Here is a 23,257-nt window from a genome sequence, read left to right as displayed (position 1 = left end):
CAACTGAGCAAGTCAGGACACTTCTAGGGTGGGAATGTCACCATCCAGGTTCTGAGATCAAAAACATATTCAAATTCAGAATTGTAAAGAGTCAGGTAGGATTTGACATAAAGGGTGATTCAAGCTCCAGTTTCAGATTTAGCCTTGTAACTGGTTTTTTTTAGCAGTTCAAAATCAGATCCCAAGCCAAGAACACTGTGGAAGCAAACTAAAAAAGGACCTGGGATCAGACTTGCTTATTATGGCTTCCCTTGGTTTTCCGCGGGCTTTTTATGGAGGAGCTGTTAGCCAGCGAGTGTGGAAATTCCTTTTTCCACTTCATGTGGTGAAATTAGTGTAACTACTTTGATACCATTGACTTTAATAGCACAGATGGATTTCTTTATTAGCCTCCACAATCCCAGGATCAATACTGCTGCTTCCCCTCATCCTGGGAACAAACACCAAAGGAAAGGAGATTTTACTGTCAAAGATTTTCCTGGCCACTCAAACTCAGCCTCCAGACTGTCTGAGGAAACAGCTGAGAATAAAATTGTTGTGAAAACTTCATAGAAGCATATTACAATTTTTAAAGTCCATTTTGTGCCCATTCATGGCTCATCCTGGGGTGTGGTAAGCGCCTTGCAGCAGCTTTTCCAACCCACAGCTCCATCCAATGCTCTGGTGGGTTTTGGATTGACATCAGCAGAGGATTTTAGGTCAAAACTGTCTTGAGGTCAGCCAAGAGGCTTTGGCAGAGCTGGTTCTGCCAGATGAACCCATTGAAACCTGTCCCGTCAGGTGAAGGGGCAGACAAAGGGAACTCACAGGCTCTCCAGGGTCAGGAGACAAAGTGATGGCCAGATTATCCTTATCTGCCCCCTAAAACCAACACTGGAGCTTGCCAGAGTCCAAAGGAATTGCTCCATAGGCAAACTCATCCTGCCCAAAAGCAGGTGCCACGAGGTGTCACAGAACTCCAAGCAGAAAATGACCCCATTTTTAGGGCTTTCATTTCATCCCAGAACAAACAGGTTCCCGTAATGTAAACACAGGTGGCTCTTACACAAAAATTAACTGTTACAAATCAACAGCTTCATCCATGAGCAATATTGCTTTTTAAAAAAAATCATGTTTTACTTACTCTGCAGGGGCCCAGTTCTAGAGGTTTCAGGAAACTTCTTCACAACATAATTTGTGTGGCATCAGCATGGGGAGAAACAGCTTCATGGTGTTCAGATGTACAGTTTTTATCCCCTCCAAGCTGGCCTTGAACACTTCCTGGGATGGGGCAGCCACATTTGTGAGCTTCCTTCTTGCAACAGGTTTTTAAAACTCTGTTAAAAAACAAAAACAAAAAAAAGCAACAGCAACCTCAGCCTCTGAAAAACCCTCAAATTTTTTTTCAGTGTTTGTGCTGTGTTATATCATGTTATCACATGTATTTTGAAAAATTAGCCCAAATTCCTCAAATATCATATAGAAACACTTCCATACTACGTCCTCCCTACACCATCCCTCTGTCCTAGGGTTTCTACAGAACAGGGCATTGCTGGAGCTGCTGTACAGTGAAAATTCTGTTCACATTTCCAGCCACACACTTATCCATTTGGAAACCACAATGCAAAGAGTATGAAGGGAATAATCCAGAACTCCAGAGTGAGCCAGGAGGTGAATCATTTCCCCCATAGCAGAACATAAAATATAATAAAATAAGTATAAATTAAATAAATACATAATTAAATAAAATAAAGATGTTATCTACCCTGCATAGAGGTTGGAGAGTACAATGTAAGTTTCACTGAGGTGAATGATGATGTGTTCTAAAATACCCTGTGTCAGAGCTTTTCCACCTTCTGCCAACCTCTGAGGTTTGAAGGTCAAGCCCAGGCTGCTCAGGTCAAGGGAGGCTCAGCAGAAATTCAAGAAAGGAGTGGGAAAAGGCCAAGCAGAAGGATCCTCACCTGGATGCACCACCTTCGCCTGCAGCATCCTCCTGAGCAGAGTTAGGTAACTCCCCAACTTCTTGGCCAGGTGCTGCCTGTGGGGATGACAATGAGAGGATTAATCACAGTAATTGCCTGTGATGGCACCCCTCCTCCTCAGAATGGGTGTGGCTGGTTCACTTGGCTGATTAATTTAATTGGCCTCAATTAGCCTGGCCTTCATTAAGCAGCAGTTGGTTTTTCTATAAAATATAGGAGCCATATTGTACTTTCTCTGTGTGTTTTGTTCCCTTATTGCTGATAGATGCCTAATAAAACCTAGAAGTTTGGGTTCTGAGCTGAAGATGCTGCTGCCTTCTCCACTGGGGCCAGTTCCTGGTCAAGCATCTCCAGGTAAATCACTCAGAGCTGAAATTATCTCCCTTTGCAAGTCCACAAACCTTTAGGGCATGCTCACAACCCCGAATGGAGCAAAGCAGCGCAGCCTGTGCTTCACCATCACTCTGGGGAGGGGGAAATAAAGTGTGACCAGAAATCAAAGCACTGCTGCCAATGCCAATTCCAATTCCATGCCTTGCTCATTCTTGTCTCCCCATCATGCTGGAGCTCACTGAGTCTAAAACTGAACACCTGATTTGGTGAAGGTATGCGAGTGAAACGGAATCCAACAGCACTAGAGGGCAAGGAATGGTGAAGGCACAGTGTTCCAGCAGCATACCAGCACCATGACTCCTCCACATCCCTGCAGAAAATCAACAGCTCCACAGTAACAGGATGTCTGGGCTTGAATGGTGCAGCAGGAGCTTCTGGGCAAGTCAGGAGCTGGATGATCTTTAGAGATCCCTTCATGCCCAAACCATTCCCTGGGAATGGTTTTGTCTGCATAAAATAAAGAATTAAAAGCAAAAAGACATTGAGCCTGCTCTGCCCTGTGATGCACAAATGAATCAAACAAAACAGCAGACAGAGATTAAGAAGCAATTTCCTTTCTGCAATGTCTCTCTAAAGAGAAAGGAACAGTTTTAAAGGTCTCTATTGAAATATTTACTAAATGGTTTCAGAGAAGCTCTCCTGGATGTGGTAGTGTTGGCACAGGGATGAATCCCACATGCTGCAGTAGGAGAGAGGGTTTAACTCATTTGTGTATTTTGAATGTGTAAAGCCAGGCTTTTAAAACCAGTACAGTGAGGAGAAAGTAGCGATGCCCAAGTGCTGACAACAGAAAAATGGTTTTTTTGGGTTTTCCCAACTCAGTTGGTTCAGGCACTACTCAAACACAGTCCATGAGGTCTTCTCCACATACACATCATTCCAGTGTGAAATTAATCAGATTTGGGACCCAATTTCCCTCTCCTATTAAGGACTAATGTCTGCCAGAGCTGCCAAGATTTTGGGGTGGTTGCAAAACTTCCCTTGTCTGAAAGCCCCATGGGACCATCAAATACTGCTCCAGCTCTCCTGAGACATTATTTATCACTGCCCTCAGTTTGATGGAAAGTTGGATTGGTGCTTCCCTCCTTCCTCCTGGTTCTTCCACATGGCTCAGGTGGCCTGGCAAAAGGGAAGGTCACCCAAGGCAAGGGACAAGTCACCTCTGTCCAGGTGCTGATACAGAAAGAGCAAAGGTGTCACTGAGCTGTGACCCACATAAGTGTCCTTTGGCATGAAGCACCTTAAATTGACTCTAAGATGATTAACAGAGCAGAATTAGCACAGTGAGCCAGGGGAATTAAGGGCAGGGAGCTGTCCTTGAGCCAATCCCAGGCTACATCTGCCAGAGGGAAGCCTGCAGCCCCAGAACCAGAGAGGAAGCAGAAACCAGAAGCATTAGCAGAGTTAAAAGCTCAGGATGTTCTGTGTGCCCACACAGATGTCCCTGGAAGCTCTGTGAGCAGCACAGGATTGAGAGCTGGGATTTCCACTGCAGAACTTCCTGGAGAACACCTCCACCCTTCAGCTTCCTTCTCCCAGCTCCCCTCTCAGTCCCAAGAGGAGCTGTTTTGGGATTCTACTCCTGCACAAATGGCTTTTCCATCACTGGAGTCACTTGTAAATAACCAGATTTGTATCAATGACTCAGCTTTTCCTGTGCAGCTATGTTTTCTCCTACAAGGGGAACCATTTCAAGATTAAGCCAAACAAAAGCTAAGGAGTGCCTCTTCTTTCCTAAACCTTCCTTGCTGTCCCTCTGCTCCATCACTCCAGCCAGTGCAATCTCATCTCCTGAGCCAGGACACCACTGGCAGCTCAGATTTATCACAGAATCCCAGAATGGTTTGGGTTGGAAGGGATCTCAAAGCCCATCTCATTCCAAACCCCTGCCATGAGCAGAGACACTGTCCCAGGCTGCTCTAAGCCCCATCCAGCCTGGCCTTGGACACTTCCAGGGATCCAGGGGCAGCCACAGCTTCTCTGGGCAACCTGTGCCAGGGCCTCCTCACCCTTGCAGAGAGAGATTTCTTTCTATATCCCATCCAAATCTACCCTCCTTCATCTTAAGGCCATTCCAAAGTAATTTTCCCTTCTTCCCCTCACATCCAGCCCACAACTAGGATGAATCTCATGTTCTCTATGTTCCCTTCCCATCCTAATCCACTCCCAAAGGAGGTGAAACATTCTCTGGAAGTTATATAAACCAGCACAAAGTCCAGCTGCCTTCTCAGCCTGGCTAAAGTCAACTTTCCAGCTCAGCCCAGTGAGCCTTGCACAAACATGGGAATATTGACATGACAAACAGCAAATCTGACCCCTTGGCTCCCAGCACTGGTGGCACCAGAGGGATTTGCTCCTATTAGGAACAGGTTGCCTTGGCAGAGCTGGCCAGCCCCAGCCACTGGTGCCACGTGCACACTGAGAGTTGTGCCAGGACATCTGACTTTTTCCTGGCAGGGCCACACTCCTTGAATGTCCAAAATGACTGGAATTTCCCCGTGGCTGGCCCAGTGCTGCCTGTTCTGCAGGGAATCCTCTCTGCTTTGATGGATTCATCCTACAGGAAGCTCAGGAAAGCATGGAAAGTCCTGACTTTTCCGAGGCCAGCTGCTTATCCTCTCTCTTGTCTTTGATTGCACCTGGAGCAAATAATAATAAAAAAATCGAAATCCTTCATTTGTTGGTTCCTGGGAACAGGAACCATCCATCTCTGTGTGTGGGCGTGTGGGGACAGCCTGACCAGCTGCACAAAGACAGCCTGATTTACAGCCCTGAGCAAAGCTGGAGTAATTCCTCAGGCAGGGAAAGGAAACAGCCAGCAGACACAGGGAACTGCCAGGAGCAACCAAATCTCTCTGGTCTAAATCCCAGTTTTTCAAATAGTAATATCCAAATGCTTAAAAGCACCTCATTGTGCACAACACTAGCCTCCACCATCATCCAAATATCCTTTTTCTTTCCCAAACTTGAGGGAAACAGGGATGAAAACAAAATCAAGCAAGTCAAACACATCTATAAAAGCAGATTTTTGAACTCCCATCCCTTTGAAGCTCTTTATTTCAGCCCAGGACAGGCTGGCAGACCCTTTGTGGGGGCAAACAGGTGCAAGGAAGATTGCAGGAGTTACCAGAGGACCTAGAGACCCTGCTCAAACTCTGGTTTATTTATGAGGGGAAAAAAAAACAGGAAAGTTTTGGTGGAAAAGGCTGGGAATAGGGGACATGATGTCTTCTCATACCATAGAAACTTAGGAGCTGATATTACAGGGAAGTTTCTGACAGCAATCCCTGCTGACATTCCACCGAAAGACCCAGACAGAGGAAAACATTCCCAGTGTCTCATCTGATCATCCCTTACAGAAATCCAAACCCTTCCTTTCCTTTCCACTGTCCAGCTGCCCAATTCCCTGTCCCAGCAGCGCAGGGAAGCTGCAGGAATGTTTTCCTGTCGAGAGGCTGCAGGGTCAGGACGGGGTGGGACCTGGAGGTGTTCCATTCTCCCAGGGAGGGAATGAGGGAGGGAGGGCAGTCCCTGCCTGGGCTGCCTGTGCCCTCTCGTGGCTGCCTGACTGTGCTGCACAACCAGATCCTTGCATGGCTTTCTCATTGAAAATGAAATTAAATCCCTTCCTGCACACAGCTCTCCCACTGTCACCTCCCAGAGGGGATGAGATCTTCCATGTTAATGTGCAGAGCCGAGCAGGGAGGAGAGCAAAAGGTTTTGGTGAAACCAGAGCGACCCAAAACCTCTGCCTGCTGAGAGGAGAAGGGGGAGACTGATCAGGAAAGAGGAAGGAAGAAGATCCTCCAATTACCCAGCACCCGTACAGAGCTTCAAGCCAGCAAATTAAAGGAGACACAACCAAGCGGGAGAAGCCTCAGCTTCCCTCAGGAAGAACAGGTACCTGCTCTGATGAATAAAAGCACCCCAAACTCCATCCTGTAGGATTTTCTCTTGAACCCCAAGCACCCCAACCCTCCAACTCCAACCAGGCTTGTAGAGGTTAATAGCAAATGTTTATTTTCCTTTATCAAAGAGCAGGGTGCAACCAACCTGCTGCTAACGGAGTGACTTCATTTTCCTTCACAAATTGTTCTCTGCTTTGTTTGAAATGCAATACAACCTCAGACAAGGCATTGCTCCAGTTCCTTCTGTCTCAAAGTGCTTTTCAATGTGACACCAAGGGGGAAAAAATATCCCACAAACCAAAACATCTCCTAGCCAGAGAGATCATCTCATTCCCAGTGCTGCAATGTTTGTGCAGTGTAGCAGCTCACGGCACAGGAAGACTTGAAGAGATAGAAAGGATGGGTGAAGAGATGCAGGGAGAAATTCCAGGGGTGGAATTCACCTGAGCTGAAATCCACAGCTGGGGAAACCAAAGCTGTGTTATTTCTCTCTCCCCTAGACAAAATCCAGCAGCTCAGTGGAAGAAAATCGAGTTCCTACTGTAATGTCCTTCAGGAGAGGATGGAATTATGGAGCTGAGGATGGGCACCAGCTTGCTGAGGGTGGCAGAGGGACAGGGTGACAACCCTGTCAGAAGCAGAAACCCCAGAGTGAGTGATGGCTGAGCTGATTCCAGAGTCACTGAAAAAAAGGCTAAATTAGCTACAAAATACTGTCATGGCTTTAATAAACCTGGGTCTGGGCTCAGGATGTGTCAGGCCTGTGCATTCCTACAGCTCCAGTGACATCCTTCCCTCCCAGCACATTTTGGGGCAGGCAGGAACCTCAGCCACATTCCTCATGGGCACTCAAAGAGGTCTCAGATTCCCTCACCAGGGAATGGCAGCCCAGGAAAAGTCATGATTCCCAGTGGACAGGCATCTCCAGCTCTGACGTAACACTGGGAAGGAATCTCTGGGCTTGGGACTGCCCAGCCTGGGCATGCCCCTTCTGGAGACACAAAGAAGCCAACCAGGGGCAGGGGTTCTGCCTGAAGAGTGGGAACAGGACTGCCCAAAGCTCCCTCAAGAGCAGGAACAGCTCCAAGACTTGTTTGTGGGTGAGGTTTGTGTTTAGGAGCATCATGGGGGACTTCACACCAGGGACTGTCACAGGATCCTGCATCTGCCTCTGACAACTCCAGCAGATGCCCTAGTCCAGGGGAAAAAAATCCTGCAGCCTGCTGGAAGTTAGGGAATCTCCCTGCTCCCTTTCTTCTGCTGGAGGCCCCAGGTGCACAGCTCCAGCCATTCCCCAGCCTGCAAAACCCAGTGCCAAACATCCAGCTAAAAACAGGAACAAATCCCTCTTTGTGACTCTGCTGGCAACAAGCTTCTCTTGCAGGCTCCTTGAAAAGGAACAAGGAAGTACTTGGAAACAAACTGTTCAAGATTATTGTGCTCTGCTGGCATTTTCAGGGCTGCTGTGGTCAGCAGGACCTCAGGGACAGCACCCCCTCCATCCCAAAAAAACGAGTGGAACAGACAGCCAGCATCTGTCCTGCCAGAGGGGCTCACAAGGAAGGTCCAGAATTCCCACCCTGCACAGGCCTGGCCTCGGGTTATGCCAAAGCAGGCTGCATATAAAAACAAAGGGTTTTAAAAAATGGATATACACTGCATATAGGAGACTCCAGAGTCCATGGATGGCCATCCTGGAGCAGTCAGGGCCAGCCCAGCTCCAGGGGCAGCTGCATTCCAGTCACACTTGGAGGAGTGGGACAGCTGAAGGTGGAACTCGTGCCTCTTGCTCCTTGCTCCAGGCAGAGGGAAGGTGGGAGGGAGCAGGACAGGCACTGCACTCCAAGCCCTTCCTCCAGGAGCAGTTTCCTCCACACTCAGGGCTCTGCTCACATCTCACTGGGATAAAATCCAAGTTTGGCCAGAGACATCTCCCTGCGGAGCCGCATGACCTCCCAGTACATCAGCTCCACTGCAAAGCACAACGGGGCAGAGAAGGGGGAAAAACACCAAAAAAGTCAGTAAGGAGGGCACAGCTGCCACCAGCTCCTGCTCTGCTGTGCTCCCAGCATTCCCAGAGGGGAGGGAAGCAGGACAGGCCCATCAGGTCACCCCTTACCAGCTCCAGGAAGCTGATAAGGAAGGAAGAGATGCTCTCCTCATGCTTCTCTTTTGTAATTTATCTGCTTCTCCAAGACACCCCCAGGCAACCCCACTCCTGTCACTCCAAGCAGCTCCTCCCAATTCCTCCCAGTTGCCCCCACAGAAAGCATCCCCCTGGGGCCAGCTCTTACCATCCTGCCTCACCAGGCCTTGCTGGATATAGCGGATGTAGGTGAAGAAGTTGCACACTGCTGTGATCTGGGTGACAGAGAGAAAGAGGGGGAAAAATAAAGGAACAAAGATTTGAGACATTACTTTGGTGTAAGTGATGAAAATGAGTCAAACCCGTGCACAAAAACCAACTTTTTGTGAGATCAGCTCTTCAAAAAGGCAGCTCAGGAAAGAATTAACTTCTAAAATCCTCCTCTGAACAAGAGCCCCAACAGCAACATTAACAAATGATCCACCTTCTCCCTCCCCTCCACAGAAAGGACAGTTTGTTCCCACAGCCAGGCACGGATCTGACTGGAACAGCAACAGCCTCCAAAGAGCAGAAAATCATTGTGTTTTACAAAGGGGAATTAAATAATAACAATAGAGCCAAACAATCAAAGCTCTGTACTGAATGAAATCATGGCAAGTGAACACACTGAAGGTTATCTGAAAGCAGAAGGAAGAGCTGGTTCTGCCCCCTAATCACCAAGTAGGAGCTACCTCAGCCTCAGGAATGACCTCAAATACCCAGTTTTTCCTCAGTTCCAGGGCTGACCCTCTGGAACTCGCCCACCTCAGGGCATGGAATGATGTTGGAAGGTCAAGGCACCCTAAGAAGGACTCACCCTGGCCCTGCAGGAAGGGGAAATGTAGTAGTAATTCCCAGAATCCCCCAGCATGATCCGGTGCTTGCAGGTCCTGGGGAGGCCGCTCAGAGCACATTTCCTGCAGGAAAAGGGAAAAGCACTTCAGCAATCCAGTGGCACAGCACAGATCCAGCAATTAAGCCCCCTGAAGAGATGGAAGTGAGAGATCAGAAGCCACCCCTGGGTCAGGCAGCATGAAGAAGGAAAAAAAATTCCTTGGCTGATATTCTTTTGCTCCTGGAAATATTCCATAAATAGCAAGTTTAGGAGACTTTAGATGAAAGCACCTTTTCCCTGACACACAGCCCCAGAGGAAACCACAGGAAATATTAAAGAAGTGAGTCTGGAGCAGAGCCTCAATGTCCCCTGGTGTCTGCACATGTCCCCCACATTCCAGGGCAGGCTCAGGTGTATCAGCTTTCCTGGTGAGATGTAAACACACTGGCTGGGCACCAAAGCTGGCCTCAAAACAGGTAAATCCAGCATTTGAGCAGGATTTGCACATACCAAGAACTCAAAACAAGCCAACCCCTCCTTGGGCAGACAGGAAAGGAGCTTGGCTTCCCAATTTTGAGATTTCAGAGGGTGAAAAGAGCCTTTTCCATACAATCACCAGCAAGGGGTACAGCAGTCCTTTATTTTCTTCCCTTTTCTCCTGCTATTTGAAAGGCAGATGATTCCCATCACCACTTAAAGCAATAAGGCAGAATTTACTAGTGCACAGTTATCACCATGTTCCTCAGGGACTCAGTAGGAAGAGGAACATCACTCCAAAACTGCAAAAAACCTTCTCTGGGGGAGCCACAGGAGGTGACAGCAGAGGGGAGCAGATGTTTCAGAGAGCTCCTGAGCTCGTCCCTGGGCTTGTTTTCCACTGCTCTCAAGGCAAACATTAGCCAAGAGTGGAAGCACAGGTTCCAAGTGTTCAGATCCAAGGAGAAGTAATCATTTACCAAATATTAACACAACCTAAGGAGACTGAATTCCCAAGAGGTGCAGGATGACCAGAAGCTTTGTAAACAAGATACCTGTAAGGAGCCACATATTTGAGCATTGCAACATTCTGGAAAAAAATGACTCTTGCTTGATTGGTACTACTTAGTGTAAAACCACAGCTATCACAATCAAACAAGCCAAAATAGCCATAAAAGTCAGTGGTTTGCATCTGGGGAAAAAGGGAACAAATTCCTTTTGGGTCTTTTATTGCCGATGGGCTCCTTCCCTTCCTGCCTGGGTGGAATTTAGACAGAGTTAAAGAGTTAGGTGAGCTCAGCAAAAACCTCCAAGCTGCCACATGGTGCTGAGTTAGTGACTTGTTAATGCTCCAGAGACCTTTGATCACTGGCTGAACAATAAATATTTCACTTACGTTACAATTTGTGACCGGAAGCCACTGTGAAGACAAAAAATAAATTTAAAAAACCAAAAGGAAACTGATAAACACAGGATGGGTTGTTTGGGGAATAATTTGCAGTAAAGTGGTAGGAAACCTACACATCCCTTCTGTCACAGGGGCACCTCAGAAGGTAAGAAAGGACTTCAATTTAATATCTGAATAAAATCCCTCCTCTTTGTTTGGAATATCACATCACTCCTGCTAGTGGGAAGTGGCGCCAAGCTGCCTGTCACACCACTCCATGACAGGGGACAAACCAGCAGCAAGGAGGGGGACAAAGCAGGGAGACACAGTCCTTACTTGGGGCCACCACACTCTTCTGCTGCCACCTTCCCCACAGGGACAGTCTGGAAAGCCACTGGCTCGATGGTGAGGGTGTTCTGCTCCACTGCCACTCGCACCAGCTCCGACAGCTGCAGCACAACAAGGGAGAGCAAGAATGAATTCCAGGAAGGTAACACTCCAGAGCTGCCAGCTATTCCTGCTTCTCCAGCACTCACCTCCCGCTTGGTGAAGTCCAGACAAGGTCCTACATCTTCTCGGTAAATTCTGTCCAGGAAGGAGCAGGATTTGTCCAAAGTTGGAGATTCCTTCCAGGCCTGGAACTCGGCAAATAAGATGGAGTCGACCTGCAGTGAGTGTCCAAGAGGAGCAGGAAGAGGGAGGAATACCTTGTCAGAAAGTACCTGATACTATGCAGGAAACCCATGAAACATCTGCTCTGCAGCTGGAGAGGCTCAGACATCACGGAAGTGTCTGAGGGAAGCTGCCTGGCTCCAAGGATCTCTCGTGTCCCACCCAGCAGCAGTTCTGTGCCTGAGTGACACAGCCACCCTGGGCTGTGTGTGCCAGAAGCCTGCAGGCACCTCTCTATCCCATTTTCCTCCAGGTGGCTTTTCCTCCTTCCTGTGGCTGCAGGAAAGCCACCACACAACCACCAAACAGACAAGTGCACACTCAACCCGTGGCAGGAATGATGAGGGGCAAGAGGAGACTCTGTGGGATCTGGCATTTAAATCCCAGATGGATCACTGGGCAAAACACCAACCTGACTGACAGAGCAGCTCCTACAAGCCCAACAAAAGCTTCTGAAAGGAAAAAATAAAACGAAGCTGAGCAACACAAAGAACATGAGTGAACGCAGCTGGAAAAGTCCAGATTCCAGTACATCCCCTCTTGTGCCATGGAGACTGCTCACCTGGGACCAGCAACAGCTTCAGAGCCACAAGATGGAAAAAAAACGGAGGAAAACAAAATGAAAGGGGAAAAAAAAATGGAGATTAGCATAAAAGGAAGCTGGAACTGAAAGGCTGGAAGCATGAGAGGCAGGTGGGTCCCACCCATTCCCAAAGGCTGGTTACCTGCCGTGAGGAAGAGGAGAAGGAGGAAGCATCTGCTCCCAAGGCCTGCCAGCCTGGCTCATAGGTGATGTGGATAGCCTTCCCAGGGAGGATGCAAAGGAGCAGGGAGAGGAGAGCAGGGAAACCAGACTTGGAGGGCAGAGGGAGAGACAGATAGTGAAGGAAGAGGTTTAGAGAGACAGGCAAAGAGGGAGGTAAAAAACATGAGATACAGAGAAAGGCTCAAGTCCTCCCCTGCAGGAACTGAGCATAGTCCTCAAGGCAACACAGGGCTACAAGCCACATATTTGGACTTCAGCTTGAGGTGCAGAAAGGGAACAGAAATTACCATTTTTAGACCCAATTTAAGATCTTTCCCATAGAGCACCAACTCTCTGAATGCCAGGTTCCCTTTTATCACCTCTCACACAAGAATTCCGAGGGACAAAAAACCATCCCGTCCTTGATATATAACACTGGGCAGTCTGGAGGCTGAGCCCTAAGATTTGAAACCACAGGAGATCTGCACCCTGTGGAAGTGGCTTCCATGAAGAAATGACAGATCCAAATCTTTACCAAGCCTTTGTGTTCCCGCAACAATTCTTCACGACACAGGCTGCAGTTCCCAAAAAATCACGACACAGGCTGCAGTTCCCAAAAAATCACCAGTGAGACATTTCTGCAGCATATTTTTTTTCAGTTTCATTTTTCCTGACCAAGTGCCTCCTATTTGCTTCCCAGGACAGCTGTGTCCACATCTGGCTAGCAGAACTGGCTTCTGCTCAGCAGCTCTCTGCATCCACTCACAGCACTGGCACCCCCTGGATCTGCCCCTCAGTGATCCCTCGACTGCTTCCTGTCCCGACAAAGAGGAAACCCCCACAAAAGGAAGCCCTCCAGTGCCTGCCTCAGCACAAATTTAGGGAACAGGGCACAAACAGCTGCTCAGTGAGACCACACAGCTCTGTGGGAAGCCCAAAGTTCTCAGAGCAGCAGCTCCCTGGCCAACGCAGGCAATGTCCCTGACCCACCTTTCTGCATTCCCAGCTGACAGGCTCTGGAGCTACATTCTGGCTGGCAGATGTCACCATGGCACTGCTGGTGCTCTTGTTCTACCTGTGGCCCTTCCTGAAGCCAGCTTTGGATGCTCAGAATGTCCCTGACCCACCTCTCTGCAGTCCCCAATGGATGTCCCACACCCACCTCTCTGCACTCCCCAATGGATGTCCCACACCCACCTCTCTGCACTCCCCAATGGATGTCCCACACCCACCTCTCTGCACTCCCGGCTGACGGGCTCTGGAGCCACGTTCTGGCTGGCAGCTGACACCATGGCACTGCTGGTGCTCTTGTTCCGCCCGTGGCCCTTCCTGAAGCCACCTTTGGAAGGGCTCTGCAGCTGAGGATGCAGCTCCCGGTTCGGGGAGGACGGCGTGGATGTGATCACCAGCGTCTTCAGGGCTGTCACCTCTGCCTGCAGCATGTCAATCTGGGGACACAAGCAAGAGTCACCTTCGGCACCTGCTGGGCTCCAGTTTGCTGCATCCCATCAAACACTGAAACCACAGGGAAGCAGCTAAAAGCCCAGCCACAAGCCTCTCCCCATCCTCCCAGTGCCACCATCATCCAGAATTTTAAACAGCAGCTGTTTGGGAATCTACCCCTTCTGTCCAAGGCTCTTTTCAGAACTAATCACTCCAAAGAAATTTCTCTCTCCTGAAGATGGAGCCATTTGAGCAGCCCTGTGGTGCTGCCATGTCAGGAAATTCCAACTCCCCAGGCTCCTGCTCTATCTTTCCATCTCAGAGCTGTAACAACTGAACTCATTATTTCTCTGTGGATCCATTTCCCTAGAGAGAGCTGGATCAGCAATCAGCAGGAGACTGCAATGCAAGGATGTCTGTGAGGCCTTTTCCCTCTCACTCAAGTGTCTGCCAGAAAAAGACCACAGCATCTCAGAGATGAAGCTGCACTTCACTCTGCTCAGCCAACAAACAGCCCTGTGGCGAGGTTGGGCAGAGATGCCACCACACCAACCCCAAAAATGAAGTCACAGAGAGTCACTCACCTTGCCTCGGGCTTCCCTGAGCTGTTTCTCTGCTGCAGCCTGTTTGGTGTTGGCTTCTCTCACCATCTTGTGGGCTTCCTGCACCAGAGAGAGTTTTAATCCACTTGCTGCACCCCAACTCACACAGCCAACAAGGCAGGTCCCAGGTCTGCCACATTACATGTTCCAGGCAAGGGGACAGACATCCCTGCCACATCCAGGGGGTTTGTTCCTTCAGCTGTGCAGAGCCTTCCCTCAGAATTTCCCAGAGAAGGCTCCCAGTGCCAGAGCCTGGAGTGCATCCCCTTTCCAGGAGTGTAGCTGGCTAAGTTAAGGAGTTTAGCTGGCCAAGGTCATCTCTCACTGATAGGGGCTGCTGAGAAGAATGCCAGAAGCAAGGACCTGCCTTTCCTTGCCCTTGAGAATTGCTTTGACATTAGAACTCACCTGTTTTCCACCACAGCTGTGCCTGCCCCTATTCCAACAGCTGTGACTCCAGCCTCTCCTCAGCCTGGTTCCTGCAGTCACTGCAGCCTTGCTGGGTGATCCCTGCACTGGCTCCTGACCCGGACTGCTGCCTGTGGCTCTGATCCTGATCCACACTCATTGCTCAGTCATGGTGAGGGCACTGCTCCTGCCTGCCTTGTTATTGCACTTTGCTCCTGCTCCCCTTTCAGAGCAGCTGGTCCCACTGCCCCAGGCACGGCTGTGACACAGCAGGAGCTGTGGGGGCCAAATGGTGGAAACTGGCTTAGAAGCCTCTCCCACAGGAAGAGGGGAGCAGGATGCAGCCCTGCTGGGGCCTCCCTGCAGTCTGGAAACAGCATCTGGCCAAAGCCACCAAAGGAAGGGGACAGCCCTTGCTACATGATCTCCAAGATCATCCTGTGCTCAGGCAGCCAAAATTTTGGGAGGGAGTGCTTACTTGGCTCTCACAGCCCTGCATTTCAAGGGTACTGATGGGCTCTGGTTTTCCTCATTATCCAGACAGATCCAGACATTAGAGCTGCTGGTGAATAGGATTTTGCTGGGATACAGCCTGGTAAGAACCACATTACAACAAAAAACCACCAAAACAAAACCAACAAGCCTTCTGGACACTCACTGGAGCAGAGTGGATGAGGACATCCAGCATGTTTCCACCCCCAGCAAGGGCTGGCATGAGCCAGGGAATCATCTCTATTACACAGCAGCTGCCCAGACTGCAGAGCAGGCATGGAGAGGGACAGGGAGCTGTGCTTGGCTCCAGCTCCAGGTATTTCCACATTTTGGAACCATAACTACTGTGCTCTTTATGCCACCCCCACAGCTAGAAGGGGGAGGAAATCCAGGTAAAAGCTCCACCTGCAGCACTGGCCAGCTCTGCTTCACCAAGTAGGAAAGAACAACAAGGGAGAGGAGGAAATTGAGAGAGGAGAGCTGGAAGTCGAGGGAAAGCCTGTCTTAAAGGAGCTGGATGTAAGCTTAGCTTAAGAAATGATGGGAAAGGAAGAGGGTGGTACCTCAAACAGGCTGGCTGTTAACTCCTCCAGTTCCTGCTCCAGCTGTTCCCTGACTTTTGACAATCTCTCACATTCTTTGTCCTTGAGCTTCAGCTCCTGTTGAGGAAAAAGATAGGGACAGGAATGCTGATGCCCTGCCCCAGCCTGTCAATCACAGCCCTTCCTCCCCACCCCAGCACCTGATCCATGACCCAAGATTCCTGTCACCACCTCCAGGAAAGTCCCCTCGGCTCCAACCTGTGCCCCCTCCCCAGGAGTTCCCCAAAACCCTGGAGCTCACCTTCTGTGCTTTGTGCAGCTCATCCCTCAGGAACTCCGAGCCCTTTTCCCGGATCTCCACCGAGGAGCTGCGCAGCCGGGACACATTGAGCTGCTCCGTGGACTGGCCTTCATGCACACCTCCAGCATCCTGGCATCCACCCTCTGGCTCCTCTTTGTCACCTTTGGATGGCATCAGGGGCTTCCAGTGTCCCACAGCAGGTGGATTCTGGCTCTCTTCCTCCAAACTGACCTGGCTGGGGGTAAAAGCACAGGGAAAATGAGCGTGGGAGTGATTCAGAGCCTTCCTCCAACACTCACAACACATCCAGCCCCAGAAATAGGCAGTGGGAAATGAGGCAGGGAAGGTGATGGGGAAGAATTTGGGCAGCAACAGCTGCACCTGTTCCTCTGCCCTGCAACCCTATGGAAGTGCTTTACCCTTCTGGCAGGGTGTCCTTATTAACTCAGGATAATAACCAGGAGAACTAAGGACAGCTGCTCCAGAGATCCCATTCTCACCAGCTGTCCAAGAGAAACACCCTGCAGATAGATTTTTAGTATTCCGTCAGACTTCCCTACTGATGTAGGGAAGCAAAAAAAAAAAAAAAAAAGGCAATACAGCTTTCCCATTCTTAATATAAAGACCCAAATCCCCTCTGTTGCCAACCCAGCCTTCCTCTACCCCCCGCATCTGCTTCAGAAGGAAAAGATCTATTTTTTAACAAATTTTTAACCTATTTTCCCACCTATTTCCCACCAAAATCCCCCACAGAGCTGTCTACACCAGTGTATTTTCCACAAGCTGAGTCAAAGCCCTGGTTTTTAGTTTCAGTGGCCAGCAAGCAGAGACATCCTAGAAAGAAGAAAGCAGAAGAGTGACCCAGGACACTGCACCTCAGTGCTCAGCAGGGCTCTGTCAACTCCCAAATTAACACAGAGGCTGGAGAAGTTTTAGGAATGGAAAACATCATTTGAGTGCCTGCATGCAGGGCACTGCTGTCACTGTACTGTTTGTATTTCTCCTCTTACTCACTGAACTCTCCCCATGGAATCTCCCTCCATTTGAAGGCAGGGGCAGTGTGTCCAAGCCCTCCCCACATGGAAGTTTTCTGCCCTGCCCAGACACAGACACTGCCCTGCAGATTAACCTGCTGCTGCTTATCTCGGGCTCACAAGCTCTGGCTAAGCTCTGGTGCCCTTCTCTTTGTGCACCTCCTCCCACACTCCTGGACACTGCTCCTCACCCACCACCTCCTCCTCTAGAGCAGCCATCACCTCTTTTTGCTCAGGCTCACTTTTTCCTCTTCTCTTTGCCCCATCTCTGTGTTCCTCTCCTGCATTCCTGCCAGGCCATGCTCTTTCCCCTTGCTCTGACTCCATACAGGCTGGGTTTATCTCCTCAGTCCCAGAGTGTTCTATCACCTTTTCCACTCTAATTTCTCCCTTTCTGTGCCCCCCAAGCTGTCCAAGACCAACAGCTGTCCACAGCCACCTTCCAAAGAGGGAACAAAGCTGCAGCTCCCAGCTAAATCAGCTCAGGTATCATAGGAAAGCATGTGGAAAAGCACACATGGAGAACTCCCTGAACACTGGGAAGAATTCATACCAGAAAGGAGCAAGGAAACCAGAGCATGGAGAATAAAAATAATAAATAAAAGATGCAGTAAGGAAAAGGGACATTTCACCAGTCTACTGATACAAATACACTTAATCTAACCCACAGGAAGGAAAAATAATGCTGTTCCTTTATGACTCTCTAATTCTCAGCTGAAAGTTGCCTCAGGAGACAGATATTTCAGCATATTTCCACACGCTATGGAAGAAAACTGGAGGATATGAAGGAATTAAACAGTCCCACCCACACTCTGTAATGCCAAAAACATATCCTGGAAAATCATCTACGACAGAATAGCTCATTCTCCACACCATGCAAACAGAATCCCTACGAAGGCCTTGGCTATGCTGGATTCTGCCCAGTGTCCAGGTGGGGCTCTAAAATCCCATCCCAGAGACCAAAGGACCACCAGAAACACTCCCTCTCTTGCTGACTGGTAGCTGCCTTTCCAGGAAAAATGTATCATATCCTAAGAGTCATGCACTGACACAAGAAATGCAAACCTACACAAAAAAAAAAATAAATTCCCCAACATCCCATAGCCTTCTAAAGTTGGTTTCTGTAGAAAAAGCAAAAAAATGTGCAGGATCTGCACTTTTTCCAGCGGGCCCCACATGTTTCCTGCAGCGCTGATCCGACGGGGTTGTTTCCTGTGCAAGCAGCCTCCAGCTCTCCCCAGGTTAAACTCTTAGCCCAGGTTTGGGAGCAAGGCCTGACTTTTCCATCCCCACTGGGATGGACGCCTGACCTGCACTACCATGGACCAGCATCAGTCCAGAGTGGCTCATCATCCCATGTGGGCTCAGCATCATCCCTCAAATGTTTGGCAGAGCATCTGGCAGTGGTTGATTCTATTTTTATGTTATTATATTATAGCAGAACACACTGGTGTTTCTTGTCTTTGCCTCAGCAATGAAATGTCAAGTCCTGTATCTGGGGATGCTGCTGCCTCCGTATTCCATCTCCTTACTTGGCTTCCACACAACTTCTTCCCTGTGAGGGTGATGGAATGGATTTCCCAGAGAAGCCGTGGCTGCCCCATCCCGGGAAGTGTCCACGCCAGGTTGGACAAGGCTTGGGGCAATCCGGTCTAGTGGAAGGCGTCCCTGCCCGTGGCAGGAGAAGATGAACCTCAAGATCCCCTTCAACACAAACCATTCCAGGACTCTACGGAGACAGAGCCCCGGCACACGGACGCCACTCCTTCCCCGTGCAGACCCGCACCTACCCCCGCAACATCGCTGGGTCCCGCTGCTGCCGATGCTGCTCAAGGCGGAGGCGCCCCCGCCAGAGCCCCCATGGCCGGGGCAGCCGCACCGGGAGCCCGGGGGAGAAGCCGGAGCGAGAAGCGGAGACGCGCCCGGAGAAGCCGCAGCCGGAGCGGGAGCCGTGCCCGGAGGAGCCGGAGCAGGAGTCGTGCCCGAAGGCACCCGAACCGGAGCTGCCGCCGGATCCGTGCCCGGAGGAGCCGAGCCAGGAGGGATCAGAACCGGAGGCTCCGGCGGATCCGTGCCTGGAGGAGCCGGAACGGGACCGGTTCCCGGAGGCTCCGGAGCCGATCCCGAGCAGCCGCGGCCCCGCCGCCCACGTGATGCCGGCGCGGCTGCGCCCTGAGCGCCGCCGGCCCGGGGGGTCCCTGCGGGCACGGGCGGGACGGGCCGAGCTGGCAGCCGGCGGCGTTTGTCACCCATCGACTCACCGCGGGGCAGGGCGGAGGTGCAAGGAAATGTCCGACAACCGTCCCTCCGCTCCGCTCTTCGTGCCCGGCTCGGAATCGCTGCTGGCTTCCTCCGCCTCCTTCCCGACGGCGGGATGGGGAATGGGGGCTGCTGTCTGTGCTGCTCCTTCTTCCTCAAGAGGAGGATGCCTCACACTCCGCCCCTGATCCAGCGTGGGGTTCCTCCCACGGGACAAGTCCTCCTTCTCTAAGGAACTCTTCATGCACTGCCCCAGCCTGGGTCCCTTCCACAGGGTCAGGAATAGGCAGCTCCAGCGCGGGCTCCTCTCTCCCCACATGTCCTGCCAGGACCCTGCTCCAGCACAGGCTCCCTGAGGGGCCGCAGCCTCCTTCGGGCATGCCTCTGCTCCAGGGTGGGCTCCTCCATGGGCTGCAGGTGGATCGATCTCTGCCTCCCTGTAGCCCCCCGCTACCAAAACGGTGCCACACAAAGCCAATACAGAGGGGAAACCTGGGATGTAAACGCAGGAAGGTGGAAGGGTGGGGGAAATCTGGCTGGGGGGAAACCGGCTGCTGATTGTCCAGGGTTTTTATACTTCAAGGGGAGCACTGAGCACGGAACCCAACAGGCAAACCACTTCTGCTGTCACCCCTGTCCCACAGCAGATCCCATTTCCACCTGTGGATTGACAGCACTGGAATTCTGAACCAAAAACTGCTGCTGCCCTCAGAGGGCATTTCCCATCACATCCTACCTTGCCATTGCCCTGGGCTTCCCTCCAGGCAGCCATACTCCTTTGGAGCCTTCACACACAGCAACAGCTCCCTCCCTGCTCTCAGCTTGTCCATCCTCTGCCTCTGGGACAGACCCAACGCCGGAGGCAGGAGAGTCAGACATGGTGATCCTGGTGTCCACTGCAGGATTTTGCTGTGGATACTACACAGGGAGCAATTCTCTGTCCCAGCATCTCTTGGGTGTCTGTGTCATCTCCAGCCCTGCCCTGCCTCATGTCCAGGATCCATGGGGACAGCACAGGCCAAGCCCACGCTCTGAAGTCTGGGAACGGAGTGTCCGGGATGTTTGTGTCTCTGGCTGCAACCTTTGCTATCTTCAGAGAACTTTTGGGAGGAGGGGAAAGATCTTCAGCTCTGCAAAGCACACCAGATGTAATTAGTCTTTGTAATTATTAACTCCCAAGGCTTGGCCAGCAGCAACAGAGGGTCCTCAGATTAGAAAGGTAGAAGTGCTTCCAGAAGCCAACAAAGGCAGGAAGGATGAGAACTGATAGTGCTGACAGGAAGCTTTGAGAGGGATGTGCTGAATCCCAGCCACTTGAAAAAGTAACTTGTCATAAGGGGGAGAGTAGCATGTGCTCCCTTCTTCCCAGAAGAGAAGCAGGAAAGCAAAAAGCAGAAAGTGGAAATAAAAGGAAGGGAAATGACGGGGAAGGAAAGGGGAGAAGAAGAAGAAAGCCAGACAGAGGCTGGGAAGGGAAGGAAGAACAGGCATTATCTTTGAGTTTGGAAAGCAGAATCTGACTTTGCTGACACCCCTTATCCAGCAAACTCAAACCAGATGGTATTGCCATGGAAAGGAGAACAAATGGCCTGAAACTCCAGGCTCCATCCAGCCCCTCCTGGCTGGCTCCTTGGCTGTGCCACATGTTTGCTCAGCTGGCTGCAAGGGCTGCAGCAAGGCTCCTCTGGGGTCTCTGATTTCCAGCACCAGCATGTTTGATCCTCCCTTTGGCACCTAATCCCCACCATAATTCCTAAGGCAAGAGAAGAGGGACCTCACTAAGGACCCTTCCCTCATTTTCATGCTGTATGCACTGAACTGTGCAACATCAGAGGCAAAGTGAGAGATTTGTCACCATCCAAGCCCCTAAAAGCAAAATGCAAAGGGTCAGATGGAGCTTGGCACAGGGACAGGCACCCCCAGCTCCTAGGGGAGCAAGAATTAGTGAGGAATTCTGCAGCATGAGGGGAACAAGCCTGGGGGTCCTCACAAAAGCACTGCAGGGTCACTGCATCCTCCTCAAACATTTCTGGCCAGCTCAAACCTCTGAGTAAATCCTGTCCATGAAAAACAGCAACTCCCCAGACATTTCCCAGTTGGATTTTTTTTCAAGTTACATCAGATTTCAAGGAAGAATGTAGTTTGCAGAGATACCTCTGATGCCAGCTGCCTCTGTGTCTATCCCAGCCCTGCAACTGGAGAAGGGAAAGGGATTTCACCAAGCTTTGGGACCCATTGTCCCTAAAAGCACTTACTGTTCTCTGGGAGAGAGCAAGGAGGGCACTGTGCCTTTCCCAGCCAGCTGCTGCTAACGCAGCATTGAGAGTGGCCATTTAACATTCCCAAAGCAGCAATTCAATCTCTACATCTTTAGCAAGGAGAAAATGAGGATGATTCCAGGGCCCTGAGGCTGAGGATGGATGTCAGCACCTCTTTGCTTCCTGCTCTGCTGAGCAAGGCAGGCTTTCAGACCATTCTCCTCCTGAGGGTCTGAGGCCACAGGAGATGTGGAAAGAGATCCAAGCAGCTCTGCCACGCTGGTAGCCCCTCAGTTATTTACATTAATATTAAATTCCACACATATTTCCTACTGTCCCAAGGGCAGCTGTGGAGCACACGAGCTGCCAGCAGAGCTGCTCTCAGAGGAGGGCAGCAGAGGCCCCCAGATGCCAGCACATCCCTCCACAAGCAGCAGGACACTCAGGGGGTTATTGTTCCACATCCCCAGGAGCAGCCAAACTGCTCCCAACAGCTGCAGCAAATGTCTCACCTGAAGCATTTTGGTCTCCCTGCTGTGTGTGGGGATGAGGGTTTAGGCACTACGACCCTCAAGATCTATCTCAGCCTGCCTGTTCAGCAATTCCAGCCCTGGAAGTGGATGGACCACAATCCCTTCAGAGAGGGTCCTCCTGCTCTCATGTCCCTTCACAGAGCACTAATCCCACGTTTTAAACTATGCTCTCCCTGCCACTGGCAGCAATTCCCAGACTGCACCAGAAATCCCACATCAGGCAGATGCCAGGCAGCACCTGCTCCAGAGGAGCAGTGAAACAACCCACTCCCCTTGTCAAGGATCAGTCACAGGAAGGAGAAAACTACAGCTGGGACAAACTGATCACAACTAGTGCTGTTAAATAAGTGTCAAAGCACAGGAGAAAGTTGGTTATTACAGGAGCCTGGGTCTCCAGCTGCTCTTACCTGCAAGGATCAGAGCTGTGCTCCCTCTCCAGTGTCCCACAGCTGCCTAAACAATGGAAGACCAGTTCATTAAAAGATTTTGATTCAGAGCCTCATGGAAGGGGAATGTCCTTATGACCTGAGCTGAAGCATTGAGGAGGTGGTAGAAGGGAAGGACAGTCACAATTGGGAAGGAGCAGAAAAGGGACTAAGAACCCTGGGAAGACAGAGAGGAGGAGTTCCCTGGCTTGGTGGAAGTTTGAGGGCAAGGCAAGGACCAATGTTTCCCAGGATGTCATGCAAGGAAGCACAGTGACAGCTCTCGAGCACTGCTGGAAAAGCAAGAGCAAAAGTAAGCAAACACATGGGAAGAGTCTCAGAGAACCAGTAGCAGAGTGGAAATCCTCAGCATCCAAACCACAGCCAGAAGAGGTGGCAAACTCATCCAGGGACAGTGAGGGATGATGGGGAAACATCCTGTGAGAGCCAGGCAGAGCATGGACCAGGTGTTTCACTGACCTAGGCAAGAGAGGGCAGCCCCCAAGTCACCATGCTTTACAGCCTTGGTGGAAAATTCCAGCCCTGCATAATCTCCTGGGGTTCCTGTAAGATTGTGACATGGAGAGAGGGACCAAACAGGAAAGAATTAGAGGAAAAATGCCTCTCTTCTGGCAGCCACCATGGCTGTGCCAGGAGTTAGCAGCAGCAGAGCAGCCAGCCCTGCCTCCCCCTCCTCCGGCCGCCTCTATAAACACGCAGGGCTTACTCAGAAGATTAGGAGGGAACAGGGCAAAAGACAACAGAGTCTCTTTTGTAATGAGGAGGGATTACGGCATCAAGTGACCGGCTGCAGCTCCCAAGTGGGTCTCAGGCTCCTTAGCACACCGTGTGGGGCAGGTCCAATCCCCCTATGAGCCAAGGGAGCACGAGGATGCGGGCAGTGGCCCAGGCCACAAAGGACCCAGCGGGGACACGTGCAGGACCAAACCTCCCC

General features: G+C 50.8%; 2 protein-coding genes across 5 annotated transcripts in view; both read right to left on the bottom strand.

Annotated features, from left to right (window-relative positions):
* Positions 1 to 1,262, bottom strand: part of LOC139590584 (acyl-CoA (8-3)-desaturase-like) — a 33,619-nt gene extending 32,357 nt beyond the window's left edge. The window contains exon 1 of the mRNA XM_071428301.1: positions 1,124 to 1,262. The gene's annotated coding sequence lies outside the window, so the exon portion shown is untranslated. The remainder of the gene's footprint in view (positions 1 to 1,123) is intronic.
* Positions 1,163 to 22,322, bottom strand: RAB3IL1 (RAB3A interacting protein like 1). 4 transcript variants are annotated; one of them, XM_071428294.1, is made up of 14 exons: positions 18,618 to 19,053; positions 15,794 to 16,028; positions 15,514 to 15,609; positions 14,033 to 14,110; positions 13,238 to 13,453; positions 11,986 to 12,114; positions 11,125 to 11,253; positions 10,925 to 11,037; positions 10,598 to 10,621; positions 9,208 to 9,307; positions 8,560 to 8,626; positions 2,644 to 2,804; positions 1,944 to 2,020; positions 1,163 to 1,316 (listed from the first exon to the last, which is right to left on the bottom strand). In XM_071428294.1, exons 1-14 carry the CDS (start codon positions 18,626 to 18,628, stop codon positions 1,163 to 1,165), a joined length of 1,590 nt encoding a protein of 529 aa, XP_071284395.1. In that variant the 5' UTR covers positions 18,629 to 19,053. The 4 variants fall into 4 exon arrangements, with proteins under 4 accessions (XP_071284395.1, XP_071284393.1, XP_071284394.1 ...); XM_071428292.1 differs by lacking the exons at positions 1,163 to 1,316; positions 1,944 to 2,020; positions 2,644 to 2,804; positions 18,618 to 19,053 and adding exons at positions 6,352 to 8,237; positions 19,089 to 19,578; positions 19,823 to 20,216; positions 22,285 to 22,322; XM_071428293.1 differs by lacking the exons at positions 1,163 to 1,316; positions 1,944 to 2,020; positions 2,644 to 2,804; ... (1 more) ...; positions 11,986 to 12,114; positions 18,618 to 19,053 and adding exons at positions 6,352 to 8,237; positions 19,089 to 19,578; positions 19,823 to 20,216; positions 22,285 to 22,318.
* Between the last annotated feature and the right edge of the window lie 935 nt (positions 22,323 to 23,257).

This window comes from Agelaius tricolor, unplaced genomic scaffold, assembly GCF_023055355.1.
Source record: "Agelaius tricolor isolate 1412-34295 unplaced genomic scaffold, bAgeTri1.0.p SCAF_5, whole genome shotgun sequence".
NCBI lineage: Eukaryota > Metazoa > Chordata > Aves > Passeriformes > Icteridae > Agelaius > Agelaius tricolor.
Note: the sequence above shows the minus strand (reverse complement) of the source record. Positions and strands in the feature narration are given on the sequence as shown.